The 13,268-nt window shown below is 46.1% G+C and overlaps 1 protein-coding gene across 3 annotated transcripts; it reads left to right on the top strand.

The window, feature by feature from the left end:
* The first annotated feature begins 19 nt into the window (after positions 1–19).
* Positions 20–12,212, top strand: NUP54 (nucleoporin 54). 3 transcript variants are annotated; one of them, XM_030239092.2, is made up of 13 exons: positions 20–210; positions 1,896–2,057; positions 3,993–4,076; positions 4,186–4,326; positions 4,957–5,186; positions 7,279–7,466; positions 7,911–8,107; positions 8,797–8,851; positions 9,426–9,519; positions 10,000–10,107; positions 10,502–10,621; positions 10,962–11,072; positions 11,400–12,212. In XM_030239092.2, exons 1-13 carry the CDS (start codon positions 159–161, stop codon positions 11,526–11,528), a joined length of 1,671 nt encoding a protein of 556 aa, XP_030094952.1. In that variant the 5' UTR covers positions 20–158; the 3' UTR covers positions 11,529–12,212. The 3 variants fall into 3 exon arrangements, with proteins under 3 accessions (XP_030094952.1, XP_030094951.1, XP_009096748.2); XM_030239091.2 differs by lacking the exon at positions 1,896–2,057 and having other exon boundaries at positions 22–210; XM_009098500.4 differs by lacking the exon at positions 20–210 and having other exon boundaries at positions 873–2,057.
* Positions 12,213–13,268: the final 1,056 nt, after the last annotated feature.

The following is a 13,268-nucleotide window of genomic DNA, read 5'->3' on the forward strand; positions in this document are numbered from 1 at the left end:
TTGCGTCACCGCGCGTCGCCTGCGCCACCCGGAAGCGCTTTGGCGGCGGCGGCGGAAAAGCGGCGCGTGCGGCTGGTTTTGTTTGTGGCTGGACCCGCCGCGGGGGCTCGTACGCGCCTCCCGCGGGGGCCTCCGCTCGCCGTCCCACGATCGGCCCCATGGCCTTCAACTTCAGCGCCACGGCGGGAGCCGGGGCCGCCAACCCGACCGGTGAGCGCGGGGAGAGCGGGGCGCGGAGGGGCGGGGTGGGGGGAGCCGAGCAGCAGGCAGCGCGTGCCCCCCTCCTCCCTTGGCCAATGAGAGCAGCGGCGGCCGGCAGCGCGTGCCCCCCCCACCAATGAGAACAGCGGCCGACTCGGAGGGCCGCGCGTGCCCCCCGGCCAATGGGGAACTGCGGCGGCGGCCCGCGCGTGTCCCCCTCGTGCTGCCCCCCACCGCCAATGGGAACCGCTGAGGCCGGCAGCGCGTGCCCCCCCGCCAATAAGAACGGCGGCCGCCTCAGGGACCCGCGCGTGCCCCCCAGCCAATGGGGATCTCGGCCCCCTCAGGGATCTGCGCGAGCCCCCTCGCCAATGAGAACCGTGGCGGCCGGCAGCGCGTGCCCCCCCGCCAATGAGAACGGCGGCCGCCTCACGGACTCGCACGTGCCCCCCCACCAATGGGAATCGCGGCCCCTTCAGGGACCCGCGCGTCCCCCCCCGCCAATGAGAACGACAGCGGCGGCGGCCCGCGCGTGCCCTGCGGCCAATGGGAGCGGAGGTGGCCGGCAGCGCGTGCCCCCCAGCCAATGGGAGCCGCGGCCGCCTCAGGGGCGCTGTCCCGCGCGCCGCCCGGCCTCCGGCGGGAGTCCGGGAGTCGCCCTTCAGGCGCTTGTGATGAGGTGGTGCAGGTCCCTCGGATCAGCACTTTGCTTGCAGTAAATTTGGACGAGATGCCCTTGGAAGCTCATTTTTGAGCAAGGTAAAAGACAGGGGTTAACTTGTAAAATTAGACATTTTCCCCTCTGCTTTTGTCACTGTTAGTCACGGTGAAGTGTAAGACAGAGCTTTCCTTGCCCTCACTTAGTAAAATAATTATTTGTTGACTCCACACAAGTCCTTTGGACAGGACTCGTCTTTGCTCTAGTTAACCTGAATTTTACTGTCTCTATTACACACACACTTTCTGGCCCCATCTGAAGTAAAACATCACCTTGAGCTAGCTGTGCACTGTGGCAAGGTTTATGACACTCAGAAACAAATGTCAGAGGGAAATCTGGTATCATATCTCAGGACTTCCCATTGTCTGTCCAGCATAAACCCATTTCAGCTGCATCCCTGGGTGCTGGGTGCATCTGTAAATCCAGTAAGGCTGAGATGGGCAGATTTTGGCAGTAGAACTTGGATAAGTCTGCCCTGGAGTAGCTGAGGCTTGTGTAGTGCCTCAGCTGTTGGAGCTGTGTTTCGTGGTTATTCTGTCAGGTATCTGAGTGTGTATTTGTATTTGAAAATTATTTACCCTTGCCTTCCTTCATAGTTTATGAATTATTTTTGATATTATCTGTTGCACTTAACACAGATGAAGCTGTATTGAGCGGTCTTAGGCTGTTAAAAATGACTGTTAATGTGAATATTGAATCACAGAGATAAGGCTTTGAAATAATGTGGGGAAATGCTGCTGCTTTATGCACAGTATGATTGAAAAATAATGTCCTTACAGCAGCAGTGTCTGGAGCTTTTAAGTGTCCTCCTTGTGTGCAATAAATAATGTTTACTGCCAGTTAATACCTTTTACTCTTGTGTCTATGCCTGTCTTGCCCATGGGGATGGAAAAATGCTTCAGCTTCTCTCTCCTGGGACCTGCCTTTCACTCAGAACTAATGTTGCCTTGCTCTTTTTCTGCTTCCCGCTCGTCAGGATTTGGTGGGCTTGAAACTGCAAACTCCACTGCCAGTGGGTTTAATTTTGGGGGTTTCGGATTAACTGCTAATCCCGCGGTGAATTTTAATATTGGGAATTTCGGTGTTTCCACTACCTCAACTCCACCTTTCAATTTTGGTAACAGTCTGGCAAGCGCAGGTAGATAATGCGTGAATACGTGTTCTGTGGTAAATGTTACCAGCAGGGGTCCAAGAATTACATCCCTCACCGGGGATCTGTGTCCGCTACTAATCCTCATATCCAGTGAAGACTGGCCACAAAAGCTCTGGAAATGGAATGGGAGGGGGTTTGCCTGTTAAATTCTTGAGGAATAGCTTTTGAGGAAAAATAACCCCATAGGCAAAAGTCTCTGGAATGGGAATGAATCCAGGTGATCCCGAGCAATCCCAGAGCCGGTCCTTTTCCCCTGTTTCCTGACATGAGATTCTTGGACTACTGCAGTCATGTTTCCATCTTCCCCCGTGTCTCCTCATCGGCCTTGCGTTGGCTGTCATGAACGCACCACACCGCAGTAGTTTCTGTGCAGAAACGAATTGTATACGACCGGCACAAAGTCAGAGCCAGCTGTGACCGGGGGTGCTCGTGCTCCAGGGAGGCCTGCACGGGATGGGGGCACTGGGGGTGACCAAGGAATCCCTTTGTTTGGAGATCCATCAGATCTGAGCCATCAGCTGATGTCGTTTCACCTCAAATATTTCCCATTCCCTATGAAAGCACTGGACCGGATGGATTTCTGATGCTCGTGTAGGTGTGGAATTAGCCCAGGGGGTCCCATTGCTGCTGCTCGTATAGGAATTCTGTCCATCCCACAGTGTCATCGCTCTCTGTGTCAGCACCTCTCATCTGTCTCATTGGGTTTATTTGCTGTGAACACTTTTCACTGGCTTCGTTGATTTGCGCCAGAAGAGACCATGGATAGCCTGTCTGATATTTAATTAATTTGTACTCTCGGGTCCTTTTCAAGAAAGGATGACTAAATTTGCAGTGGGTACACAGGTACCTAAAAATGGTGTCATCTCCTGGTGCTCCTGCCAGGGTGTCCCGCTCGCTGGCTGTTAGAGGACTGTTAGAGGGAACAATTTCTTGTGCCCACTCACATCAAGGTGTTTGCTGAATGGAAATAAAATACATTTGCATATCAGCTTTGATTTATGCTTTTCATTTGGTTTGTGGACAGGAGGACTGTGAGTGTAACAGATCTAAAGAACCCTTTTTTTTTTGCTATTGACATGTGAGGGAGGAGAGGCAGCATCTTTGTGACAAATCCTGTGTAGCAGACTGTCTTTTGTTGTTTGAGCATGTGTAAAAGCAGCATGAAACACAGAGACCTTGGTTTCCCAGGCAGGTCAGCGCTCCACAGGCTGCACCTTGGGCCAGTGCCATTGGCACCACTGGAGCTCAGGCGCTCACTTAGGTCCTCTCCTGCTGGCCAGTGGCTGCTTTTCCTGACAATCTGTGGAAGGCCTATTGCTTTTGCATCCATCTTCCTATACTAGTGGTTGAACCTCCAAATGAGGTGTAATGGGAATGATCATTGGGAAACAAGGCTTTGAAGAAAATGACTCAGTAGAATTTTACCTGTAAATTTTGCCTGTAAATTTTAAATTTTGTAAGCACAGCGACTGTGTGTATCTGCCTCAGGCTATGGTTTGTTTCCCAAGGTTAGGACCTTTTGTAAAGTTCACAAAACATCAAGTTGTTTATTAAACACTTAGTAGTGACATTGACCAGAAGTATTCCTGAGAACGAATGAAGAAATAGTACTGTTAGTTGTGTCTGTCACTAGGGAAAGCACATCCCTCTGGTAAAGGACCAAGATGTCAGTTGACTGCTGCCTTTTGTTTGCTTTCTTGACACACCATACAAGTTGTGGCTTTGTGGTCCGTGTTTCTCCCCCATTTCCTTGGGCAACGAGCTCGGTGCCCATGCTCAGTGTGAACGACATGCTTGTGCCATGTGCCATCCGTCTGTCAGCACCTGTTGCCATAACCCCCGAGGCGTGCGGTCGGTTGTGGTGTTGTGCCCAGCTCCGGGGCCCTGTGCCGCTGCCTGACCGCGGTCTGTGTTCGGCAGGTGCCTTCGGAGGCTTTGGGACCACCACCACCAGCGCGGCACCGGCGTTCAGCTTCTCTGCTCCCACCAATACTGGCACTGGCGGTAAGGGGCTGAGGGACTGACTGCCTTCCTTCAGAGCAAATCCACGAGTGCTTTGCATTGCAGGGCTGCTGTGCTCTTCTTCTCACTAATCATGGACTTGTTTCCCCAGGACTCTTTGGTGGTACCCAGAACAAAGGCTTTGGATTTGGTACCAGTTTTGGCACAGGAACTGGAACTGGCCTGGGTAGTGGGTTGGGAACTGGGCTAGGCTTTGGAGGCTTTGGAACCCAGCAGCAGCAGCAGCAGACCAGTGAGTATGGCCTGTGGATTTACCCATCCCTTAGCAGTGAAAGCGCTACACTGCCATCTTCAGTTGCTGGGGTAGTGGGACAGAAGTGTATGGTAACAGGAGGTTGTTTAACACTTAAACTCTTAAACTAGAGCTCAAGCGAGTCCCTGAGCTTCACCCTTGAGCTTCCAACAATATTTACCCCTTTGGTTTAATGCTGGCAGAATGTAGAGAATGATGTTGCAGTCACAGCATTACAAGAAGGGGAAGGAAAAAGGCATTGAAGATAATTTAAATGGGAGCTGGATAATAAGCAGCTTCAGGCTCTGAGTCCACTGAATTTGTAACCACCTCTCAGATTTAGATATTGAGAGTGCCAGGTGGTGACATGGATTATTACAGGTGCCTCCTTTAACAAAAAAAAAAAAAATTCTGTTAATGTAGCATTCAGGAACTTTTTTTGTAGATGATAAATGGCTGTAAAAAGACACTCAAGAAACATGATCTGATTTTAATTCATTTATTTGTTAGGTGGTTTTATTTTGCTTCTCAGAATCTGATAAGAAGTGATGCTAGTGATAGGCAGGTTGTAGGTGATAGCATGGTCACGGTTGGTCGAGGGGTTAATTTATTTCTCTTCATCCCACCCAGCGTTAGGTACTGGGTTGTTCAACCAGCCTGCCCAGGCACCCGCTCAGTCCAACCAGCTCATCAACACAGCCAGCGCCCTCTCGGCCCCGACGCTGCTGGGAGATGAGAGGGATGCCATTCTGGCCAAGTGGAACCAGCTCCAGGCCTTCTGGGGCACGGGCAAAGGGTACTTCAATAACAACATCGCTCCGGTGGAGTTCACGCAGGAAAACCCCTTCTGCCGGTTTAAGGTATGGCATGGTTCAGCTGCCTGCAGAGGGCGCCGATCCCTTACTCGGCTGAGTCTGAGCAGCTCATGGGTGTTAAATCAGTTTGTCGCTGGTAAGAGTATTCTGAAACAGTATTTTTCCAGGTAATCTGCACAGTTCTGATGCTTACTCATTAAAAGGTTCGAAGATGCTGGAAATCTGGGTGGTGTGGAGGGACTAGATAATGAGCCCTGATGTGGAGCATGAAAGTAGCAATTTCATGTGCTAGCATTCAGGTTAGTGTGTGTGTACTTCAAACAGATCTATGGAAATTAATTCTAATGTGTGTCTGTGTATGTTACAGTAAGACAGAAACAACTAAAAATAACCTTCTTGTCTGAAAGAAACCGTGAATATTTGGAATAAGAACTTCAGGGTCTTTCTTCCTTGCTTTGTCTAGATTAAAATAACCCTCTATGAACCTGGCCCATGCCAGGTTTGAAATCCACCAGCCTTTATCCTTGTCAGTGCTCATGCTGACTCCATTCCCTGTGTGAAATCGTCAGCAGTTCCAGATCTTGCTTCTCATGTTGACAAAACTGTGTCTCTCCATCCTCTGCAAATCCTGCATCTGCTGACAGTCTTGCTAAGCCTCAGGCTTGTAAGGGGATTTGGGGCAGGCATGGTGATACCTTCCTTCCCTGAGCTGATCCTTTGGAGTGCAAACTTTGTGTCCTGAATGTAGGTTAATACTGAATTAAGTCTAGTGTTGATGAGTTACATATGAGACTTGTGTAGCATTTTTGCAGCAATTGTGCGTGCCTAACAAATGTTTGGTTTTGTTGCATCACGTTTTTCAGTGTCACCTTGAACATTTTATTAGCAATGCACCTGAAAGCTTATTTCCTTGTAAGTTGTTGTCTGAAATTGCTTTCACAGCTTCTGAGCTTTGAAAAATTGCCCATTTTAAGTTGTGTGATGCAAAATCAGTTATTTTAGAGTTTCATTTACTAAAAAGAAGAGTCTTCAGGTTAGACAATACCAGATACTGTGTTTACTCTTGTCCCTGTGACTGGAACATTTCTAATGCCATGAATTCACATGCCATAAGTGAAATACTGACAAGTCCCATCTGTGCCACCAGTGGAAGATGCCTGCAAAAAATAGGGGAGAAGGTGGCCCAGGGATAGGAACAGAGCATCATAAGCTGTTTTGGTTATTGCCTCTGGAAACACCCAGCATCAGATAAGAAAGAAGCATTACATGAAGGGTCCACTTGTACACAATTCCAGCTCTAGGACACATGAGAAACATGCAGCTCCAGACCAAGAAATACATGCTGCTAAGGCGTGTCTTACAGGCTGTTGTTTGAGGGACCACAGTGCAGTAAAATACATCTGTTCTAGTTTGAAGATGCTGGGTTGCATAAAGAGATTGTAGAAGAGTTATTTATTTAAAACAGAAATACCAGAGTATTTCATGTCATGTGCTTAGAAACAAATTCTTCCTTAGCTGTTGCTGTTGTGCTCCATAACAGGATGGCTGGTTCTGCAAGGCTCACCATGGCAGGGCATTACCCTCTGCTGACAAAACTGGGCTCCTGGGCACATCCCCAACTCATTTCTCTCTTCAGCTGAACTTGCACAAGGGGAAAGGTGCAGGTCACCCTCACACGTGCAGTGTCAGGGCCTCACAAAGCCCTTGCTCTCCACCCTGTCACCAGTGCCACCTTGGGGTGAGAGCTGATAAGCAAGAGGAGGTGAAAGCTGCCACTCTGCTTTTGCTTGTAATAAAGTCTGATCCTCTGGTTCCACTTGAAATTTGGAAAAGGGTCGGTTTGTAAAATGTTCCTAATTGCTGTCAGCTCTGCTGTGTTGGCAACTCCCCTGATGGAAAAAGGATACTTAGGAACATTTTGTAAAAATCCAAACTTTTAAAGCTGCTGTACTGATGGCTGTGTGAGAGATTAATTTAAAAGGGGATTGATTTAATGTTTATTTAGCTCTGGATAAATCGTGAGTTAAATTTTGAACCAGTGCTCTATAAATGGAGGGATTTAGCCCCTCCCCTTCACGCCACAAGGATGTGCATTTGCTAAGTAATATACCTTCATTTTTCATTTGTTCCTTGGCAGGCTGTGGGTTACAGTTTAATGCCCAACAACAAAGATGAAGATGGCCTCGTGGTCTTGGTGTTTAACAGAAAAGAAGCAGATATTCGAAGCCAGCAGCAGCAGCTCGTAGAATCACTACACAAAATTCTGGGAGGAAACCAGACCCTCACTGTCAATGTCGAAGGAGTTAAAACAATGCCCGATGACCAGTACGTGAAATTCCCATGGTGCTGCCCATTTGAATTGCATGTTAGAAAGGGTTGCTGCCTAAGTCTACTGTCTCCCCAGCTCCTTGATTTTAGATCTCTTCATCCTGAGTTTGATTTGTATCTTTTATTCCTTCATACAGTTTTTCTTAGGGCAATAAGTCCAGCACCTTTCCAGAGATTTTAGTTTATTCTTTATGTATTACTAGTATCACCATAGAATATGGTTGGTAAAATTGGAGAGAGCAGAGAATGTCATGGTATTTACAGCTTTTCTCTCTCTCCCTTACTGCATTGAACCCTGCAGTTACTTTACATCTCACTTGCCTAAAGAAGTTAAAAGTCAGCTGGGAGAAGTGATAGCTTGGATTTTGGGTGGTTGTGTATTGTGTTAGCTCCTTCGTGCTGCTGACCTTTTCCTGACGTTCTGCATTTTGCCTTGCTCAGGACAGAAGTGATCATTTACATTGTGGAGCGCTCCCCCAATGGCACCTCGAGGAGAGTTCCTGCCACAACCCTCTATGCCCACTTTGAGCAAGCCAACATCAAATCATCCCTGCAGCAGCTGGGGGTCAGCCTGTCCATGGCCAGGACAGAGCTGTCTCCAGCACAAGTCAAGCAGCTCCTGCAGAACCCTCCTGCCGGTGCGTGGACTGGGCCTTTTGGGCTCACCGGGAAAAAAGCTGGTGTTGGCCTGCTGGAAAGCACCTGTGAAAAGAATAAGAAAAAAAGAAAGTTAAACATCAGAATAATTATGTCCTGTACTCACTTGCAGTTTTCACATGGCTCTCTTAGCTTAACTACGTGGCCACAGACAGCTTTGCACATACAGCTTGTTTTAGAGTAGTTAAGGGCTTTTCACAGCATTTGATTAGATGACTTTCCTTTGTGTCTATAGCTTTTATGTATGTCCATGTTTAGGATATGAAAGGTCATGAAATCTGGATTGGAAAAGGCACTGGGCCTAGTCTTGCAGAAAAGTCAGAGCTAACTCCTGCTGGGATTATTTTGCCAATTGATTTGGTGCTTTGATCACTTAGTTACTGATTTTTAAAATATTTGTTTCACACAATAAGCAACTTCAAAAGGACAGATGACCCAAGTGTGGCATATAGTGGGAGCAGTAGTAATTTCTGCCTTTAAAGTATAGATTATCCAATAGGAGCACTACATTACATACCCTACATTAATTAACCTTAATTTGTGCAACAGGCATTTGGGTTAGCATAGTTCAGAGGGTTTGTGTATTGCACAGCATTTTTTCTGGTTAGCAGCTGTAACATCTCTCAGATAGCCATACTAAAAATCCCTTTTTTTTTGGTTTTTTTTTTAGGGGTTGATCCTATTATATGGGAACAAGCCAAAGTTGATAATCCCGATCCTGACAAGTAAGTCAAATAGTCTGTCCAAGTATTGAAATATTGCAACAAGGCTTGGACAGGGGAGAAGGAGATAATAATTGCACAGTGCCCTTCAGGTAATTTGTGAGAAAGTTACTGGAGTACAACTTGGCCAAGTGCTGATCCCCTTGAAAGCAGTGAAGATTACTGGAAGTGCCTGTCTTAATCCCTTTGCCCATTTAGGCGCTTAGGAGCTGTCAGGATAAAGAGTCTTACTTGGGTTCCTTGGAGGAGTGGTGTCCTCCATTACACAGATTAGTTATTGTGACTTATTTTTTGCAACCCTTATGGTTTTTTCTCTTTCTTGCTGAAGGTGCTGCACCTTTGTACCCTCCAGTGGTTACAGATATATTGGGCTGGTTTCTCTATGAAAAAGGAACAGGTTGTGGGGAATAGTTAGGACTTTAAAACAAAGCAAAAGAAGATGGCTATGTATTAATTTATAAAATATCATCATAATCTGTGACTTTATATTAGATTCTGTTTCATAATTATTAAGCCTTACTATGTTTGATGTGTCCAGTATAAAAACACATTGTAAGAAAAATTTGTGTTCTCCTAGGCTTATTCCTGTGCCAATGGTGGGTTTCAAGGAACTGCTGAGAAGATTGAAGGTCCAGGATCAGATGACCAAACAGCATCAAACTCGATTAGATGTAAGGCTGCTCATCTTTATCATGACTTGCTGTTGACAAAGGATGTGCTGTTAAATGCGCATCCCTACCTGGTGACCCTGTGTGGTCAAAACGGAAGCGTCAGCCATGTTCTTAATATAGCCCTTAAATAGATCTTTGCCCAAAAACTGAGCAGAGTGGTTGGGCTTTCATTTGTTTCAGGTTCAAGCTTACTGTTTTGTTACAGGCTAATCCACACCAGCTCCATTAAGTCCATTGGCACAAACTTTTAACTCTGGGCAACCAATTTTCCAATGCCTTCTGAAAATCCCAGTGGTGTATGAAAATAAGCACAAAGCAGAACAGTAGAGGTAGAACAAAGCTTTCTAAAATCATCTGGGTCCAGGCCACCAAGTTGCTGGGTGATGTAGTGTCATGAAGCTCCCAGTTTGAAATCAGGCCTGCCTTGTTCTGTTAACAAAAACTTCTCTGGCTTCCAATTGACTCCCATCTCCTTTGCAGATAATATCAGAAGATATCAGTGAGCTGCAGAAAAACCAAACGACAACTATGGCAAAAATTGCACAATACAAAAGGAAACTGATGGCGCTTTCACACAGAACCTTGCAGGTAACAGGGATAATCTAAATAAGTCCTTTGACACACTCTAGTGCCCAAAACAGTCTCAGAGGGAAGAAGAACCTGTTCCATCTTGTGTAGGTCAGGGCTGAAAATTATTCTGACCTCAGCTAACAGGTGTTCATTTAAGTACCAGGCAGAGCTGTCAGGGAATGCTGAGGTCTGCCATATTTGGGACCTTTTTCTCTCACTTACCCAAAACCACAGGACTGCCCTACCAGTCCTACTGCCTAAACCACTGAGGTCTTAGAGCAGCAGACTAAATGACACAACAAATCCAGTGGGAAACCAGCTGGAGGAAGGGCAAAAAAGATGTAGAGATGGGCTGGTGGGGAGAAGGAAGGGCCAAGTGTTCTCTAATGAACGTCAAAGGCTTCTTTTGTAGGTGCTAATAAAGCAGGAGATCCAAAGGAAAAGTGGTTATGCCATTCAAGCAGATGAGGAGCAGCTTCGTGTACAGTTGGATACAATTCAGTGTGAACTTAACGCACCCACGCAGTTCAAGGTGAGTGGATGACAGCGTTTTGCTAACACCTCTGGGGTTTCCTCACTGAAAACATGTCAGTTTTCCAAACCATGTGTGTGTATTAGTTGTGGAAGGCTTTCAGTCTGTCAGTGTGATAGGTTGTAGCATCAAGCTCTTTGCTGAATAGCCAATAGGTATTTCAGTAGTTTTGAGCTCTTGGAAATCATGGAGTCGCTCATCCTTTGCATGTCTTCCAGAACATCTAAAAGTTAAATGAGCAGCAATGCTTCCAGCCCTGGAGACTCAAGGAATGGTAGATGCTGGAGCTGTGACAGCTGTAAATGAGTTGTGTTTGAGTTAAGGCTGTTTCTCTTCCCAGGGCAGACTGAATGAACTCATGTCCCAGATCAGGATGCAGAACCACTTCGGAGCAGTGCGGGCTGAAGAGCGCTATTACATAGATGCAGACCTCTTAAGGGAAATCAAGCAAGTAAGTGTTACTGGGTAGAACCCCGACCTGCTCTTTGAGCTTGATCATTTCAGCCAGACACACTGACTGGATCTAGAATGTCATGTTGCTTTGTTTGATCTAGTCATCCTTTTAATTGGTCTCAGTGCTAGGGCACCAAGCTAATGTACAAAACCACTCTGTGGAGATGGGCTGTTAGTATAGAAAATGCTGTTATTCCTTCCTCAAAGAAATGATGCCAGGATTATCAATGTGCCAATGCCACCAGTCGTGACTCTACTGAGAAATATTACCCATTAGGTCTGTGAAGCTGAACAATACTCACACAGGTTTCTGAACTATCTGCAGCACCTGAAGCAGCAGCAAGAAGGGCTGAGTCACCTAATCAGCATCATCAAGGATGATTTGGAGGACATCAAGCTAATAGAACACGGGCTGAACGAGAGCATTCCCATCCGAGGGGGAGTCTTCAGTTGACTGGTGGATGTTTACACAGAACATGGTAGCGGAGTTCATGGCTCACCTTCCAAGGCTGAAACTGTTGAGGTAAAATAAAATACATATCTTGTAGGAGCAAAATGGTATTTTGTCTGTTACTTGTAGAATTAGCAAAGCCTCTTCTAAGCTTTTAAAATTGACCTTTGGAAGGTTTATATTTTATAAAGCTGTATATGCTTTAACAAAAGAAGGAGAACTGAATCTGTTCAGATACCATTTTACTACAAAACTATATGTACTATTGTACATTTTTTCCTTTTTTCTTTTTTTACAACAGCCTTGTCCTAAAAAATGCAGACCTGAGGGGATTGTTACTAATTACTCGGTTTGTGGAAAGCTTAGCCTGCTTTCATGTTTCTGTCAGAACAATCAAGTAGCACCATTGTGTAAACAGCTAATTTAAATCATTACAGAGATCTTTGTTGCTGTAACTATGTTGTTCTCTGCTCTACCAGTCAATTACTGGGGCAAGCTGCAGAAAGTTTATGTTTCCAGTTTCTGTCCTTCCTTTGGACTGCAAGGATCTGAAGGTTATGTTTTGATCACTTTACGTATATGAATTATACAAAGCTTTGCTGCCCCTCTAAGTAACAGTATGTCTGGACGTTGTCTTCTGCCTTTTTTAAATCACCCAAGAGTAATAAATTGTCTGACTTTGTAACACGTGGTGTGTGGTGTTGGCTCTCAGAGACATCAGCAAAGCAGTGACACTGCTCCCAGCTCCAGGTGAGTGCACTGCACTCTGCTCCAGGCAAAACCAGTGTCACAGAGCTGCTTGGCAGCCTCAGTCCCCAAACCAAAATGAAAAGTGTGGCCCCTAGGTCCTACCTGGCAGAAAGCACTGTAGAGCAGATACCTACTCACCCCATGCCATGGAGAGAGACCTGCTTTTCCCCTCAGTACCAAAGTCACTGAAAATAACTGAAACAAAAACCAGTGTTCTCTGCAGTAGGAGTTTGTACAGCAGAAACAAACATGGAAGGGGCAAAATCAGTTTGTTCATAAGCCATCAAAATTAATTCCATTCATGAAATTTGAAGGATGGAAAAATAGAAATACAGCTGCAGCAATACCCTGTTGTGCATTTGAGAGTGTTTGTGGAAGCATGATTCCATTACAATTGAAAAAGCATAGGCACAACTCTAGATAAGGGGGAACAAGATTAGTTTCCTTTTGGAAGCATAGTTCCAGTTAATCAACTGTCTGCATTGGGCAATGAGCTCTGTAAGAACTTGAGTGAGGGTAGAATTCTCTTTTGCGGGCGGGGGTAGCAGTCTTAAGTGAAGTCTTCTGCCGTGGGGCCCCTGCTGCTTGTATTTGAGAAACATCTTGTTTCTTGTTTTGCAAACTCTTCACATTCCACCCCACTTCACAAGCTGGAGTCCCACCGTGCTTTGAATATAACGAACCTGCAGCATAGGCTCCCTAGCAGGGGGCTATTTGATCTACTACCCTGGGCTTTGAAAATGAAATTATCTCCATAGATTTTTTTTAAACAAGTCCTCCTGCCAGAGATAGTGTTGCACATTTGAGGTATTTTTTCCAACATTCTGCTCTACTGCGTGTACTTAGTAGCTCCAAACTTCCAGAACAAGCTTACCATAGCAGAGGAACACCAGCAGGGAAGTAGGTGTCATCACTGGAACAGCACTGCTGCTCACAGAGTTAACTAGACAAGAAATAAACAGCCAAGCAACAGCAGTTTAGAAAAAATGGTTT

Source organism: Serinus canaria, chromosome 4, assembly GCF_022539315.1.
Source record: "Serinus canaria isolate serCan28SL12 chromosome 4, serCan2020, whole genome shotgun sequence".
In the NCBI taxonomy this organism is placed as follows: Eukaryota; Metazoa; Chordata; class Aves; order Passeriformes; family Fringillidae; genus Serinus; species Serinus canaria.

What these genes read in the sequence shown, in the direction of transcription:
- NUP54 (XM_009098500.4), top strand. Translation starts at nt 1,784, where the DNA reads ATGCCTGTCTTGCCCATGGGGATGGAAAAATGCTTCAGCTTCTCTCTC. An exon ending in CACCAATACTGGCACTGGCG is followed by an intron (nt 4,077 to 4,185) that starts GTAAGGGGCTGA and finishes TTGTTTCCCCAG; the next exon opens with GACTCTTTGGTGGTACCCAG. An exon ending in ACCCCTTCTGCCGGTTTAAG is followed by an intron (nt 5,187 to 7,278) that starts GTATGGCATGGT and finishes GTTCCTTGGCAG; the next exon opens with GCTGTGGGTTACAGTTTAAT.